The sequence below is a fragment of the Pelodiscus sinensis genome, chromosome 8 (genome assembly GCF_052426305.1).
Source record: "Pelodiscus sinensis isolate ZL-2025 chromosome 8, ASM5242630v1, whole genome shotgun sequence".
Taxonomy (NCBI): domain Eukaryota; kingdom Metazoa; phylum Chordata; order Testudines; family Trionychidae; genus Pelodiscus; species Pelodiscus sinensis.
The window spans coordinates 29,404,978-29,422,586 of NC_143059.1; the positions used below are offsets into that span (position 1 = coordinate 29,404,978).

A 17,609-nucleotide genomic window follows, 5' to 3' on the forward strand; every position below is an offset into this window, starting at 1 on the left:
CAGAGATCTACCTAGGTGTCAGACGGGACAAGAAAGAGTAATTCCAGCATCCTTCACTTGAAATAATTCAGTACTGAGCAACATAAAGCAGCAACACAATCACAGGTGATCCTGGGTTGAAGTGCCTTTCCTCTCCTTTCAGCTATACTGATTCTTCCCCCCACCTCCCAAAGGGATACTGTTCTTAGTACCTCACCTTCACTGTGAGAATGAATCCAGTGCTGTAGAAAGGGTTTTCACGGTCCAGTGGTCCATTCAGAGTTAAAGCTCCACTGATGTAGTCCAGTGCAAAGATGCTGTTAGTGTTACCTGGGAATGTAAACAAACAGTGTGAGCACAAGCAGACCATATTGCTAAAGACACAGACAACTATGGACTTAACACAGATGAACAAGTGTATCCTCCATGCTGACCCGATCAGATTCAAAAAGCAATTTTAGAATTCAGAACTGTAGTCTGGTTGAAGACTCCAAGCCAAGTAACAGGTTATACTAGTGTGGGTAGACTCAAAGCATTATACATTTACTTTAAAATTAAATGGTTGTAGATCAATTCCTCCTTCACTTACCTACCCAATACTGGGCTCAGAACTGTGCTTTCCTTGCAAGAGCTGATAGCATTGCAAACACTTCAGGCAACGTACGAATTTCAAAGAGTTTCTGCTAAAACGTAAATCTCCACATCTGCCTTGTTACTAATGAGGGATCTCTGTGTATACAGACACCTCTGCAGCTTACCTCTTAGCCAGCATCAAAGACTGAGCACAGGGACCAAACAGCTACAGTGGAGCAGCTACTCCAGGCATGTCAAACTCAAAGCCTACTGAGGGCCACAGAAACAAAAATGGATAGCTTTCAGGGCCACCAAAGAAAATGTACTTCTATTGGAAAGTCGTAATTATTTATTATTGTAGATTATGTTTAGGTATATTTTATAATATTTTTTCAGGTCTTGTTTGAATATAATACAATAATTTGATGTGTAAAATTGTTGTTCTTTGCATCCACGAAGACTCTTGAGTTTAAGGTGCTTCAGCCCCACCCCATGCTCTAACCCAATGCCCTCCCCCTCCCACAGAGCCAGAAACTCCCAGTCTCCCTGGTCTAACCCAATCTCCCTCCTCTCCTCCAGAGCCAAGCACCCCCATGCCCCCATTTAACCCTATGCCCCCTGCTTCCCTAGAGCCAGGCACTCCCAGCACCCCCCCCCCCAACTCTAACCCAATGCCTCCCCTCTCCCCCAAATGCCTGAGTTCTGGAGTCGCCGCCCATCGCTTCTCCCTCCAGATGCATGCACAGAGTAGTAGGCCGCGAGCAGGTGCTAGGACGCATGCACAGAGCGGCCAGCTGTGAGCAGCTCTGGTGTGTGGCTCAGAACCAGCAGGAGCTGAATTTCCTTAATCAAAGAGCCAGATGCAGCTTAAGAGCCATGGGTTGGCCACCCCTGTTATAAACAATGTAACTGGGCAGGCTGCACTTAGATAATTTATAAAGATGTAGTTGCAGGTCGCAAAAATATTCAATTAGGCTGCACGTTTGACATGACTGAGCTACTCCATCACATGAAGGTGGGTAGGAAATGGTTGGACAAGACTGGGATGAGCAGAGCTTAGCTCCACCCCCACTCTCATGCACCAACCATCAGAGCTGAGCTCCTGCAACTTTTTCCTCCCCTGAAGCAAAGGGGAAGCAGGGGCTCAACTAGGAGCTGGCCTGCTCCTGGAACAGACTGCACACCGCCCTTTACCTGGGGCTTGTGATATAGTATCCTCATGGTCCTGTCCCACATGGTTTTAGGAGAGCACTAAAGTAGCACAACCAAAAGGAAAATTGAGTTATTGAACTGAACAGGGTTTGGTTTAGACGATGACTGCGTTAGTGGAAAGACTGCATTCTCATTTCCCCCACACCTCTCCCCCGGAACTTGCCACTATGTCCTCTGGAGGGCAGACTGCTTCTTTTCAGTAGTGGCATAGCCATGGGTGGGCCTGAGTGGATTGTGGCTTTGCATGAAGGCCCACCTATGGCTGGGGCACCTGGATATATTCCATTCTGCCTAGCGCTCTAGCTAGGGACTGGGGATTAACTCCCACCCCCATTGTTGCCCATTCACCTGAAGTCAGGGCCCACCCAAGTGGACCCTTCTGGCTATGCCATTCCTTCTCAGTGTCCTCACTTCCTTTGGGGAGGTGTCTGGACCCTCTCATTTGCTCCCATCTAGTTGCGGAGACTCTTCCTTCCATGCTTTTTGGTGCCTTTCTACAAACTTCTAAATTTGGCATCCCCAAAGGTTACACATGTGACTGGCTGTATGCAATGTGGACTTAATGCTTCACTGTTTTGTGCTTCATCCAGAAGCATATGTCCTGCACTCTAATGGCAACCTGAGTCAGTTCTCTCCTCCTTTAGCAATAGACATTGGCAGAAGGTTAACACGCTATTGCTGAGCCCAACTGTCAGCAGATACTAATATGCTGAATCTCCAAGGACTTGGGCTGCCCTCACTATAATCTCATCTCCTCTATCTTTATCAATGGAGACAAAGAAACCAGTTGTCACTTGGACACTTGGATATCTGATGCTTGCCTTGTGTGCTATCCAAAGACGTGCCTATTGAATTAATGATCAGGGGCTTCCACATACACACATGCAAACACAGTAGTACTAAACCACCACTTTCCCTGAACTCTCTTAGTGTGTAAGAATTCCTGATCCCAAAAGCAAAGACAAAGAGGAGGTGGGGGATTGTTACATTCCATCCAGTTGCAGGGGAGGGAAGAGAAAAGACACCGAATTGCTCAGTATCTTTCTATGTTAAAAACTATTTGCCAATTTTTGGGGAATGCATTCAAGAAAATTTGCCATTACAAAAATGTCCTTTCCTTAGCTCTTGACCACCTTGCTCCATTCTGTACTTCTGCCTGCCCAACCAAGCCACTTTAATATCACTTACATCATAGAGATACTACCTTACATGGGTGATTTCTTGCTTCTCGTTACAGCTGTACTCTCACCTGACTTGGTTTGCACTGCAGCTTTCAATCCTCTCAGACATTTTACCTTCCAGAAACACCATGAGCAAAGAGACCAGTGTCTCCTCCTTGTCCTGGACCAAGCCCTAACTCTGTAACTGTACATTTTTCCTTTGCAGTGGAGGGCTTACATTTTCCCTCAGATCTCCAGTTAGAGTGCCTCATGATTCTGTCCGTGGGGCCTCTTCTCTCTTCCATCTGAAATGGCCCATTGATTGCTTCAAGTGACACAGTTAACAGCTTAATGAACTGTAAAGGATCTACTTACAAGTATTAAATGATGTTCAGGAGCAAATCGTAATGATAATGTATCAGGATTGGCACCCAGTTCTCATAAGCACCCCGTCCCTATTGCTATTTCTCTCAGTGGGTTTTCAGCAATCTAGGCCTCCACCCAAGCCACCAACATTGTTCCTTCTTCCTGAGTATACAGTTCCTTCTTAACCCTGGTATGAGACTGTAGCTCCATGGTGGCTTCTGCAAGACACTGCCGCATTCATCCACCCAGCTGATGTCCTTTTCAGCAGCTCTCCTTGGGCTCAGTGTGGAGCCAGAGTAGCAGGGCCCATCTTGGTACCTTTGTGTGCTTAGTACCCTCAGGCTCAGCCTGCCTACACTGACTTTTTCAAGAATCTGCTCTTCTCACTAGCCAGGCACCTGGTCTTCACTCCTTGAGTTCCATGCAGCAAGTAACTACAACTCTGTTCTGAAGCTCCTGTTTGGGAATGGGTGAGGCAGAGCCATGAGGTCTCCACTAGCAGGGGGCCTTTGGGCCTAGTCCACCAATGGTTTCTATCTTTGCCTCAATGTAGTTGTCACCCAACTACAGTCTTTTTTTTTTTTGAGAGGGGTTATTCTCAGATCTCTCTAATATTCACTTATCTGTCTTGCTTCTCAGATAGTAGTTACTGCATGGTTAATTAAATCCCCTTTCAGAACTGTGGGAGAGAGAAGACACACTTGCCCCACATCACTGATCTTACTTAAAGTATCTCCTTAAGTCAACCCATAACTTTGTTAATAAGGCTGAAAACATTATTATTATAGAGAAGACCTAGCAGTATTAAGTCATCTCATTCATTTTCATGCCAGTGTCTCCCTCATCTTCACAGGATTCCTATTCACCTCCATATCTAATCTACAGATGTCCTCTTGATTTTCAAAGTCTTCACATACTTCATGCTACTTCTCCAATTTTATAGCCACCAGCTCCCTGCACTCACTATGCCTCTGCAATCTGGGCTCTCTCCCCTATTCCCAAAGCAAGTGGTAAGGTGGCGTAGGAGAAATGGAACAATTTAAGGGCCCAAATGCTCTGCTGTGCACATCAGACATTTTCCTTTAGTTCAGCCTTCCAAATATTGTTCAAACTAAAGATGTGTGCTGGCTATCCTTTGGGGAGCCTTTTTGTCTACAACGAGTTGGTTGGCTCTAAAAACAGCATTGAAGAAGGAAAGACACGTGTCCAGATTTGTCAATGTGTTTTCATAATTTTCCTCTACAAAGCCTCTTTCACCATCAATTCATTAATCCTCTGACCAATACTCCTCCATGAAATATTGCACCACAGAACAAAGCAAATTCTGCTCGATACTTCTCTTTGGAAACTCTCTCGTTATCTTTACATTTTCAATTTCTTCATCTCTTTCATGGAGGAAAAATAGCCATCTTTGCTTTTCACTCCCCATTTGCTGTCACTCAGCCTTCCACTTTCTCCACCCCTTATTGCTATAAAATCTCTCCTTCATCCTGTGTCCTCTCGTTATCTGTCAGTTTTTTGACCCAGTAAAAAGTCCCAGCCTGGGTTAACTGCAGTTTAGTGTGTGTCTGACTGTGCGTACTTCAACACAGGCTGATGGCTTTCAATTGGTTTGTCTGCTCCATTGCTCTAACAGCAATTACATTCACTCTTCTTTCTCCTTTCCCTCAGTGTCTGGAAAGCAGAGAAACCATTCCAAACTAGAGATGTCACCAGTTAACCAATAAGCATCATCCGTACAGGGTGATGCGTACTGGTTACCAGTTAACCAATGGCCTGGCTGGCCAGAGCAGCCCATGGCATGGCAGTACCACAGGTGTGGAGCCTGGGCTGGAGCAGTACCCCATACACAGGATCCCATTTAAGTGGTTAACAGGTTAAATGTTGATTAAATGGGATCTTACATCCCTTTTCCAAACCAGCAGGTCTCTACACTCCTGCAACAACTCACTCAGGCTGTGTCCACACTCACAAGTAAACAACAAAGCTTTCATCTTTAAGGGGTGTTAAAATGACACCTCCCACCCGAAAGACAAAAGTTTTGCTGATGAGAAGCACTGGTGTGAAGCGCGCACTCCTACCAACAAAGCTAACCTCATTTGTTGGGAGTGGAAGCATTTTGTCAGCAAAAGTGCTAACGAACAGTAGCGACGGGGCTGTTCTGCTAAAAGGGGCATCGTGTAGACAAAGCCACAGAGGTGGAGGGATTCCATGGAGGTGGATGCAATAGAGCCATACAATATGGGACACTGAGGAGCACAAATGGCTCTCTGGCACATTGCTGCTCAGACTCCAATTCCTAGTTGCTGGACAATGACTGAAGATAAGTCTATTATTTCAATGGCCTCTGAAGCACATAATAAGTATCCAATACAATCCTACAGCAAGGGGTTTACTCTCTATTACATAATGTTGGCAAGTGACCCATCAATATGTTTCCATCTTCATATACCACTGCAGATCTGGTACCAGCACCGAGGATGATAGCCACCGCGGGCCCCTGGAGCAAGGTGTGTGGGAACAGCTTCATGCTCCTGGAAAATGCAGGGCCATGGCTGGCAGGGGGGGAGGTTGGGGAGCAGCTAGCCTTTCACACCGCTGGGCCTCCTGCCCCAGCCCTCAGAGCTGCACGGAGCAGCTGGTGTAATGCTCTGGCAGAAATTTAAAAGGGCCCAGGGCTCCAGCTGCTGCCACAATAGCAGCGGTAGCAACCAGAGCCCCGAGGCCTGGTGATTCAAAGGACCCTAGGGCGATTGCTAGTGTTCTCTGCATTGCCTATGCCATTATCTCAATGTCTAACAGACATTCAGAGCCTGTCTCATGCCACTCTGAACCCTGACCCTGTCTACTGTTTTCAGTGTTACCTGCCTGTCCAAAGACACCTGGTTTTTTATCCTTGCCTTGCTGCTTAGACCACTCTTACCTGCCCTATATTTCTGCTATCTGTACTGTCATGTCTTTCTGTCCCTAGTCTTGTTTGCCTAATGCTGCCAGTGCTATTCATTCTAACCTGCCACCCTGACACGGGTTTGTCAGTGCAATGAGTTGCTGTTCCTCTGATTACTATGTTTTTGAAGTAGCGCTGAATATCCAGACATGACTGGTACACTGAACCCTCTCTAGTGTATTTTAAATGGAGGAAATCTACCAAGAGAATTCTTTTGCTTGGCAGCCATAAGTGGCAGCAGGCTTCTCGCTCTTTCTTACGGGTCTCTCAGGCTATGTCTACGCTGGCGGGTTCTTGTGCAAGAAGTCTTGTGCAAGAACACGTCCACACTGCCATGTGCAAGATGTACTTTTGCGCAAGAGCATCTATGGCAGTGTAGACACACTCTTGCGCAAGAAAGCTCTATGACCATTTTAGCCATAGGACTTTCTTATACAAGGAACCCCTGCTACATGTCCACACTGACCTCTTGCGCAAGTGCTGTTGCGCAAGAAGGCTTACACTTGTAAAAAAAAGAGCATAGCTCTTGTGTAAGAAACCCTCTCTTACCACGCAATACTGTAAATCGTCTTGCGCAAGAGCGGGCAGGCAGTGTGGACACTCTGCGGGTTCTTGCGCAAGAACCCGCCAGTGTAGACATAGCCTCAGAGTGCAGAACACAAACCCTCTGAGACCCAGACAAAGAGTGTCAGCACCTGACACTAAAAGTTCACCTGATACTGAATAATCATATCATATGAATACTTGAAAGCAAAGTGTTCAAGGTGACTTCCCTTCAGGAGGAAATTATACCGACCAACGCCTCTATCCACAGCTCTTTCTGCTGGATTTGTATTAACAGTTTATGCTACAACCTTCACATAACAGATTCACTTGAGAACAAACGTTCCAGTACCATTTAATGGAGCAATCAGCCAGTGAACTAGCTTCCCTGTGCTGTGTACTCCAGCCAGGTAATTAAGTCATCGTAAACAAATTCAGGCATCACTAGCAGGTTCACTATTAACACATTTCCACTAGACAAGAGTCTGTTCCAAAGCTGTGTAGAACTTTTGGGAAGAGAGCTGCTATCTAATTGCTGCCATCTCAGTTCTGCAAGAGTCTTCAAACCCACTCTCTGGGTTGTGCTATGCTAGGGCCTTGTGCTCTCCCAGGGCTGTACCAACAAGCTGGTCTAGGTCTAGCCCTGGACTAAACAGGAACAGGAGGAAACAAAACATGAGAAGGACCACAAATGCCAGTCCCATGAACATGATGAAATGAGCTTTCCCTTTGAAGTGCTTGGAGAGCTCATGACTGTAATAAGAAACTGTTTGTTCTGTCTGGGAACAGAGCTTCTGTCATAGGCAGGAACTCTTCTGGCTCAGTCAGACTGAGCAGGCAAATTTCAGGAACTGATGGGTCTTTTCTTGTTACTACTGAGTCAGCACAGCTACTTAGCCCACCTGGGATCGGTGGCTCCCATTCTTCCTCCCTTATACTGAAACACAAATGAAAACCTGCTGATCTAGAAGAGGCTGTAGGTGGAGCTGAACACAGTCATTGTGGGCAGACTGAATTGGACTGAGGGGACAGCAGAGCTAGTGAGAAGAAACCTAGGGGATTGAGCTATACTAAGAAGCAAGGAAGAATTGTATCAAGAAAAAGCACATTGGTCATGGAGCAAGAAAAATGGAGTGTAAGATTTTTTTAAAAAAAAAATTTAAAAACAGAAAAGGTGATAGTAAAATAGCTCAGAGTAGAAGGAAGAATCTGAAAAATAAAACTGTTACAGATAAATACATTTAAATGTAATAAATAAAATATTATGGAAACAAACTCAAGTAAACAGCCATTGAAAAGGGAGGGGGAAGAATGCATTCAGTTATAGAAGGAAAAAATGAAGCATGTGAAAAGAAGAGACAGACTATCATAGTACAGAAAACTGCATTGAATCTCTACATAGATTCCGTAGCAGTCTCTCTGATGCCCCACACAAGAGTTCACAAAGAGCCCTTCAAATACAATGGTAATGGGAACCTCATGGTATCACAGAGAGACAAGGTGAGTGAGGTAAGATCTTTTATTGGACCAGCTTCTGTTGGTGACAGACTAGCTTTTGAGCCACAGAGAGCTCTTTTTCAGGTCTGTGTGTCTCGATAGCTTGTGTCTCTCACTAAAAGAAGCAAGTGCATAAAAGGTCTAATAAAAGATATTGTCTAATATCTTGGGACTAACATGGTTACGCAACAGTGTAAACACATAGTGCCTTACGATGTAAATATACGATCAGCACCATTTCTGCTAAATTTTTCATGTAGCACTTTGTTTTTCTTGGTCTATATGGATTTTTCCAGTGGGGTTTGGAGATTTAAAGACACAACAACAAGAACACGGATCAGATCAATCTGGCCAGAAGATAATTCACCTTTGGGAATTGACTATTATAAATCCTATCCAACTCACAAATTCCTTTCATCTGCTGCGGTGAAGAAAAACAAGATGAAGAGAAGGAAACCACATCTGGAGCACAAGGGCTATCCCACAACAGCAATATTTCAGTTCTCTTCTAGTCTCATTGTGAAGAATGGGTCTTGATATAGATGCCATTTTGGAGAAACAATGATATAAAGTGGGATGTTGTAAGTAAGGACCATGATTCTTAATACCTTCTGCTGACTCTCTCAGTTTAGAGAGGTTATTTCAACATACTGGAGTGACTCCAGAAAAAGGAAAAAGATATTGAAGTCTCCTCCCCACCTCCTTTGCTACTGGTAGCTCATTACTTTTCAAATTATGCACAAAGAAAAAGATTTGGCCAGTCCATCTATAATCAAGGACTGCTTCTCAACCAGTACCATCCAACCCTTTATGCCTTAGGTGAACATTACAACAGACCCCCATGAAGGGACATTTGTGGCCGAGACATGCATTGTCAGAATGGTGGGGACTTACCAAGCCACTGAAATGGGAGTGAATGACTTTCATGAGATGTGAAAGGGGAACTCATCACCCTCCTTGCGCTGGATAATTTATTAATCAAAATGTGCTCTGTCAGGGCTCCTCTGTATTGAAATAGATGCTGTTGGATGTGGTTCACAGAGTCAGCAACAGACAAAGTTATCATTATATAAATAGTCCATCAGCTGCTTTGACCACCTCACTGCTTTTCACCTTGAGTTTTTGCCCCATGAAATACGGAGACAAGTGCTTCAGGGCAGCTTTCCTCTTCCTCAACACACCCATAATCTATCAGTAAGTGCATACCTCACTGAGTTTTGAAGGAAACAAGACATTTCTAAGGGGAGGAGAATGGCATCTTGTTCTTTATTTCATAAACAACACCCTTAAGAACAGAGATTCCAAGTTCATTATCTCCAGTTCTAGAAAAAAAATTATGTGTTCTCTCTGATTCAGAATCAAATTGCTGCTTGTTTCTAGAAACACCAATTCCTGCCCATAGCATTCAAATCTAGATGGGGATGTTTTGTTAAAAAAAAAACACAATGCATGTGCTTCGAGAACTAGCAGTTTTGGACAGAGTCACATGTACACACAAGGACCAATTCTGCACTCTGATATACTGACAATTCCCATTAATGTTAATAGGAGCTGCAGTCATGTATTGGAGAGCAGGATAAACCCCATAGATTCTAAAGATATTGGACTTTTGAGCTCATCATAGTTAAACCTATGATTTCAGCATGAAAATTTTAAATAATTTTAATTATGTAATACATTTCACAGCAGAGGTGTGAAGGGAAAAAACTGCTGAAAAAAGGTAACTAAATAAAGTAGCTTTCATTACAGCAGCATACACAAAGAGTAGAGTGAGGGTGCTGAAAGGTGAGTCTGGAGTAGGGAGGCAGAGGGAGTCCAGTGGCAGTAGTTTGTGCTCCTTGCTCTGGGGATTACAACCTGGTACACAAGATCACAATGCCACTCAGGTTTGGCCCTGCCACTGCTCTTCCTCTCAACGGCACTGTGACAGTGCACAAGGTTGCAATTCCACTCAATTTGGTACCTGAATCAAATGTGTTTTCATAGCCATTCCGAAAGCAGTGGGAGCCCAATTTTATGGACATTATTCCAATTCACGGTTTCCATGACTATTATAACTTCTGTGATAAATTTCTAGTCCCAAACCTAGTTTATTATTGCAATGTATTGACCATTCCCCTGCCCACAAATGACTCGGTGCCAATCAGGGTCTCTTTCCAGGCAGAGTTTTATTTTCCAAGCACAGGAACAACACAAATAGCCCTTCAGTCAACATGGTCTGACTTCTATATTCAAATATGCACCTCAAAGATTTTAAGAATCAAACCTCTAATCCATGAACTGAATGCAATGAAAACTTATTGCAGAAAAACTGTAATCATTTGCTCAACCCTAGAGCCTGAAAGTTCCCTGAGTTTACAGAATTCACGTATAAATAAAATATTAACTTTTACAATGGGCAGATTGTCTTCTGAGAGTGACAGTCACCATAACACTTGGGACACTTATATAGGATTATGAAAGAGTACACCAGTACAGAATAAGAAAGTATTAACGACTTAATCTGTTTCAACCACATTTAACAAGAAAAATTAATTATTAATATTCATACCATTTCATTGTGATACAACTCAAGACTCCATTCGCTTTTGTTCTGTGTCCCTCTCAGTACAAAACATTTTTTTGTAATTCCCAAAGGATGACATAACTTTTATAAAATGTTCATTTCACCATTTTATTTAATGTCCTATTTAACTTGCAGCGGGCTTCATGTAAGTAAACAGGGAGCAGAAGGCAAATATATTCCCAAAGAGAGTATGTGCCTTGTACACATTTGGATGTTCATGCATTTACAGCTTGACTGGATTTATGGACTGAATTTTCACAACTCTGCATACAAAAGAAACACACCCATAAAACTACTGGGGTAGGTTTATGCAGATTTTTTCTGCACTGGACTTCTGAGGTTCATAAATCTCTCTCATTCCCCTCCAATCACAGAAAACACACTCGTGAACTAACAGATGGGTTTCAGTTCCACAAACCCATTAGCAGCTTCCTGATGATATCAGAAGCAATACTGGGGGCCACTTGATATAAAGTAACCTCCAGGTGGCATTTCTTCCTGTCATTGCTTCTTTGGATACATTTTTAACATAAATAAATATGCTTCCTTGCTAATCTTATCAGAAACTCTTCCAGTCAAGGCCTGGCTAAAACATAAGAACTTCTATTTTTCCTAGCCCCCTGAAACAGATACACATTGAAATTCCAATATGAGTCAGTCATCAATATTTTAATGGTTCTTTTGCAAGTGAACTTTTTTTGTTTGTTTGGTTGGTTGTTTTTTTTTGTTAAAGAAAAATCACACACACGAAAAGCAAGAATTCAACATCCCAACTCCCTAATGGGGGAGTTGACTTTTAAAATACCTAACGGATTGATGATGATTTTTTGTTTGGTTCACTGTGTAATTATTTGCATCTTGTCTACCTGGTGCAATAACTTCACACATTTTAGACTCATAACTCCTTAGGGAAAAGGGAAAACAAACACTTCCATGTAGCTCTCTGTCTTTGCTACTGAAAAAGTGTTCTCTCTCCAATCCAGATTGTGTACATATACTCCTCTTTTCTGTCACTTAGGGTGTCTTCCTTTCTCAATTCTGCAATTCCTGGCAGAGCAGATCTGACATGTTCAAGTAATGAAGAGGTGTGGGGTACTGCCTGGTATTATTTTTCATGAAATCTGAAATTAATTGGCTCAACATTAACAATGAATTCCAAATGCAGACTTCAGTCCCACTTCACCCTCCCAAAAGCCTGCCAGACCCTCTCACGTTTTTCAGTCATTTCCCAAACGGATGCTGACTTATAGTTTTAATTACTGAAGACCATTTGCCGGGGAAGCACTTTGAAATGAAGGCAGCTATTATAGAAGCCATATTTACTATCATTGTTCCTGGACTGTCAGCAGGCCAAAGTAGCATCACAGCCTGTTGGTTCCCAGTACCAGACAAGTATGCAAGTTGCCTAGTAAACTAGGGCCAGAACAACAGCCGCCCACCTCACCCTCATGCGCAGTCTTATTCTCTTGCTTTGGTGTGAAAAAGCAGCCTTTGATCAATAATGTAGCGTGAGGTGTAGTTCTACCCATCAGCAGGTCTTCCTTCCAAAACACTGTGCTCTGATCACACAAATCACACAGGAAGGTCTTCCTGGCAGGTATAATTTTAGAAGACTTTATCACACAGTAATTCAGAGTGATTAGAATGGGGGGAGGGGGGGGGAGCCAGAACAATTTAGGCCAACCAGAAAGGGTATATTAAGCTAATAGGTCTTATTTCCATTATATGCTCTCCCTTCCAGTGTCCAGTTTAGGGACTCAGGACCAGATTTTTAAAGGTATTGAGAGACACCTAAAGATATAGAGGGATGCCCAGTGGAAATTACAAAGAGAAGGCTAAACAATCTCCTAATATGAGAATGAGAGATCTCATTTGGCCAAATGACTGACTTAAAAATCTTCAGGGGGTAGAGTCTGTAACAGGAAAAATGTGTACAACAACTGAAAAGTAAGGGGGCTTGTGTTCTATTTACCTTTGGAGAAAGGTGCTTCATGAGCTACTGCATGTTTTCAAAACTAGGATTCTCCAGTAATACAAGAAGCAGGAAAAGCAATACTTTCAAGAAATATCCACACTGCTTCTGTAGCAAGGGCTTCTATTTAGTTGGATTTAATTCAGCATCATGAATTTAATTCACACTTCCCTTGGAGTACAACAGCTTTAATTCAGGTGGGAAATGTTTGGATCAAAAGCTTGCAACTTTTTTTAAAAAAATGTTCTAGAGGTTTCATGATACCCCTTAAACTCCACCTGTTCACTGCAGCTCTGTGGCTCGTTGTTCTACTGTCTCCTACAAAGGCTCTGCATGTACTGGGAAGGACATATTGATTGTCCTTGTGTAATCTCCCTGCTGTCCATCCATCACTAAACCTGAAATTTGTCAATCACATGGAGATTGACGTTTTGGCATCAGAGGTAGCCGCTGCTTTTCCAGAGCCCATGAAGCCTTCTGTTTGATTTAACTCTTTGGTATCTGCCTTTAAGGTATAAGCCATTCCTACACATACATGTCAGGGATCCTAAATCTCTGTGCCATATTAAAATAAAAGCTTTGTATCCTTTTTTAATTTTAGGATCAACTTTAATACAAAGTGAAAAGGACATCTGGGGAGGAGCAAAAGGGATGGAATAATTAGGAACAGGCAAGGTAGGACTTACTTTTCACCTGTGGTGATGTGGGTTCAAAAGTGAAGTCCTGAGTAACCTTTGAAGATCAGCACATCTGAAGAAGTGGGTTTTGCCCACAAAAGTTCTTGATATAATAAGGTGCCAAAGGACTACTCATTGTTTTTAAAGTTACAGACAAAAACACCTAACTCTCAGAGAGTGCAAATTGGTTTGATTTGGATAATTAGAAAGAAGCTAATGTTACAGGCTGTGACTCTTTAGATTCAAGTCTCGGCAGGTTCAATCTTCTTGGCTTCCAACATATCCTTCCTCTGCCCCTAAGGCTGCCTCCCCTCTTCCATCACACCATAGGACTGGACTTACTCCACTCCACCTACCAATCATCAGTGAGATGGGGCACTGTGCTCTTTATTCCTTGTCCTTCCTTCCACTTTCTGATCAGGGGAGGCAGTTGGCTACTCCTTTAAGAGCTGTAGGAAGACTTCCAAAGAGGAGCACCATTCCAAGCTGTTTTGAGGTGTGGCAGGTGTCCTCCCAACAGGCAAGCAGAGATTGGAACAGTCACATTTCCCATTACAGTTTATCCCCATCTCTTTTATAGTTTCATAGCAATCACAAGAGGGTGTCGCTCCCCTCCAATTTGAGGAGGAGAGGACAGGAGTATCTTAAGAGCCCCACCCCAAAGACCCTCATGAAGATCTGAAGCAGTAAAGTAATACTCAGCTGTCAGGAGAAGAGGGACTATATGAAGAGCTGGTAAATGGGATGATGGGAGGGAGGAAGCATGAAGAACAGTGCAGGAAATATTCACGTAAGGTTTCCACTAGTTTGATTCTGACGCTCCAATCCAGATCCTGAATGGAGTTATGATAGAGGGGGAGAACTTTGGCAGGGAGCATCTTGATCCACACATCTGGACCAATCCCTGATTGTAGCAAGCTGCAGGGGCTGTGGCTAGCTGAATGGCAGATTGGGGGGGGGGGAGGGGAAGGGGAGGAGTGGGAACCAGTTTACTACATTCTCCTATTGACAAAGTACATTAGTAGTCAGGGTCCTGCATATTTACTTTATGCCCCTCTATTTTAGAACAAGCTAAATTATTCAAAGGGGGGAAAGGATGTTATTGTTTTAGCTTAATAACATTGCAAAGGCGGATGGGGACACTTGGAAAGAATAAACTAGAGCATATTACTACAGACCATAGACTGGATCCTCCTCTGCATTAGGGCAGCCTTGACCTGTTCTACTAGCATGAAACTGTTCTAAAGCCTTCTTAGCCTGCCAGAGGAGGATGTGCCCTGTGTAAAAGGATTTTCAGGTAGCACTGATCCTTACACACTAGAAATCCCAGATCACTGAAACATCTACTGGGGTTTCTAGCAATCATTATAAGATGAATGCAGGATGCAGGCCTATGCATGAAACACCAAATAATTCATTTATGGCACCTGAAAAGGTGAAAAATGACAGTTTTGCATACTCCAAACCAGCTTTCCAAGTAAGATATGGACCAGTCCCCAGTGCTGTGGGTTTTTCTGATTGATTTTTAACCAGTCTGATAGCTTTCTTTGATAGGATAACAAGTGTTGTGAATAAGGGAAAAGCGGTAGATGTGGTATACCTAGACCAGTGGTCTCCAACCTTTTTACACCCAAGATCACTTTTTAAATCTCCAAACAGTCCCGCCTCTTCCTTGAAGCCCTGCCCTCTCTATTCTCCTCCTGTCCATCACTTGCTATCCCCAGCCCTTACTTACACACTCTGATAAACAGTTTATTTTTAAATTATGTATAAAATTAAAATCACGTGTTTATAGTTATGAAATAAATGGTCTGTTTTTTATTCATGCTATTTAAATCTAAAATGAAGCATTTATAATTATACATTTTGTGGGGCCAGAGTACTGTGGCTAGGGGCAGGGAAGAGGGAACAGGGTGCTGGGAGGGCAGAGAACAGGTTTCTGCAGCTGGGGACAGAGTGCCAGTGGGGACAGGAATAGGGACAGAGCTCTGTGGCTGGGGACAGGGGAGTGGGGACAGAATTCTGTAGCTGGGGAGTGGGGTGCCAGTGGAGGCAGAGAGTCCCCTGCATATGCTTCCTCCCAGGATTCCCCTCCCCCCCCAAGAGGGAAACCAGCGCGTGTCTCTTCCGGGGCCGACATGAAAAGCAAACATGATTCTGGGATGCATTAACAGGAATGTTGTGAGCAAGACACGAGAAGTCATTCTTCCGCTGTACTCTGCGCTGATTAGGCCTCAATTGGAGTATTATGTCCAGTTCTGGGCACTGCATTTCAAGAAAGATGTGGAGAAATTGGAGAAGGTCCAGAGAAGAGCAACAAAAAATTTTAAAGGCCTAAAAAACGAGCTATGAGGCAAGGCTGAAGGAACTGGGCTTGTTTAGTTTGGAAAAGAGAAGACTGAGAGGAGACTTGATAGAGAGATTTTCAGATATCTAAAAGGGTGTCACAGGGAGGAGAGGGGGAAATTGTTCTCCTTGGCCTCTGATGATAGGACAAGAAGCAACGGGCTTAAACTGCAGCAAGGGAGGTTTAGGTTGGCCATTAGGAAAAACTTCCTGTCAGGGTGGTTAAACACTGGAATACATTGCCTAGGGAGGTTGTGGAATTTCCATCACTGGAGATATGCAAGAGCAGGTTAGACAGACATCTATCAGGGATGATCTAGATGGTGCTTGGTCCTGCCATGAGGACAGGGAACTGGACTTGATGATCTCTCAAGGTCCCTTCCAGTTTTAGTGTTCTATGATTCTATGATTCATTTGACCTGATTTCACAAAATATTAGTAGAACCATTTAGATATTTCCCACATAATCTCTGAAAGTTATTCTATATAGGTGAAGCAGCATTCTTTCCTAGTTCTTATTTGCGGTGGCCAAGCATACACATGCTTGTACACCTGCACCTTTGCATTTACCATCACACAAGCTTTTAGGGTAGCAGAATAGAACATCTTTGTAATTCTCACCTATTGTAAATAAGTCAGGAGATGAGGGGAAAACAGAAGCTCACTGACGGATAAGTTTTACATACAGGGGGAGCAATAGGTTAGCGTTAGCCTATCATGGGCTTGAGTACCATTCATATTCTTGTGTCTAATTAATTATGAAAATCCTGTTGTTAAAATGCCATACAAATCACCACACCTTAGGTTCTTTAGCTGCTAGTGTGAAAACATGCTGTTCTCCAGTGACCTGATCCTTCAAAATACAAAGCAATCTCCATTCCCACCGACTCCAAGAGGAATTAAAAGCCTCCCCCCCCCATACCTAAGAGGGTATGCTAAGTACCATATGATTGGTTCCAAACTGGGAGGTAAGGGTTCTGGTCTGAAATGCATCTCTTTTTCTCTACTTCAATTCTTAGCATTCGGTACAAGTCTGTATAGTCAGAGCTGCATGAAACCAATTTTTTTTTTCAGAGAAATTTCACTAGTTCCACCATAGCAAACACAGCTTTCTGCAGAAAGATGATAGTGCTCCATCTGGAAAACTTGCATTTTCCAGAGAGAGACTGGGTGAAAATTAAAGTGTTCAGCTTTCTGGCAGACACCTCCCCCAAACCTAGGACTATTCTCCAGCCATGCATTTTCTCATATAGCTCTGCTAGCAGCCCCAGTTTCATCTGAGTATACCATGTCACTTGAGTTACTATGTCATTCCAGGAGCTGCTGGGGAGAAGGGCTCCTAGTGGGTGAACAGCAGATGAGGAAGCTCACAACTGAATGAGCAGAGGCTGACAACCAATCACTGAACAGAAAAAAAGGGTTCTATGGGTGAAAACTGTGTACAGTTGTTGGGCAGGGGAAGAAAGAAGCCAATGTGACAATTAAGCGAGAAGTTGGTTCCTGACAGGTACTGTGGTAAAGATGTAGAACAGTTTGCGGTCAACCACAGAACACAGGGACGGTTCCTCAGCTAGCATATCCTGAATCTCTCACCTTGCCTTCCACACACATTAGCACACCCAACAATGAACTCTCTGCTTATTACAAACAAGAAATATTTCCCCAATACACTAGTGGTCACACTGTGCCCATCCCTTGTGGGATCATGGGGGCTAGCAAAAAGTTTTCCCCCATGTGTGTGACCTTTGCACAGCCATGCACAAGAACGGTC

General features: G+C 43.4%; 1 protein-coding gene across 4 annotated transcripts in view; it reads right to left on the minus strand.

Moving 5' to 3' along the window:
- Nucleotides 1-17,609, minus strand: part of CDH23 (cadherin related 23) — a 573,109-nt gene that overhangs the window by 295,733 nt on the left and 259,767 nt on the right. For all 4 annotated transcript variants that reach the window (XM_075934954.2, XM_075934952.2, XM_075934956.2 and 1 more), the window contains one exon: nucleotides 197-309. In XM_075934954.2, the coding sequence (XP_075791069.2) occupies nucleotides 197-309 (113 nt within the window). The remainder of the gene's footprint in view (nucleotides 1-196; nucleotides 310-17,609) is intronic.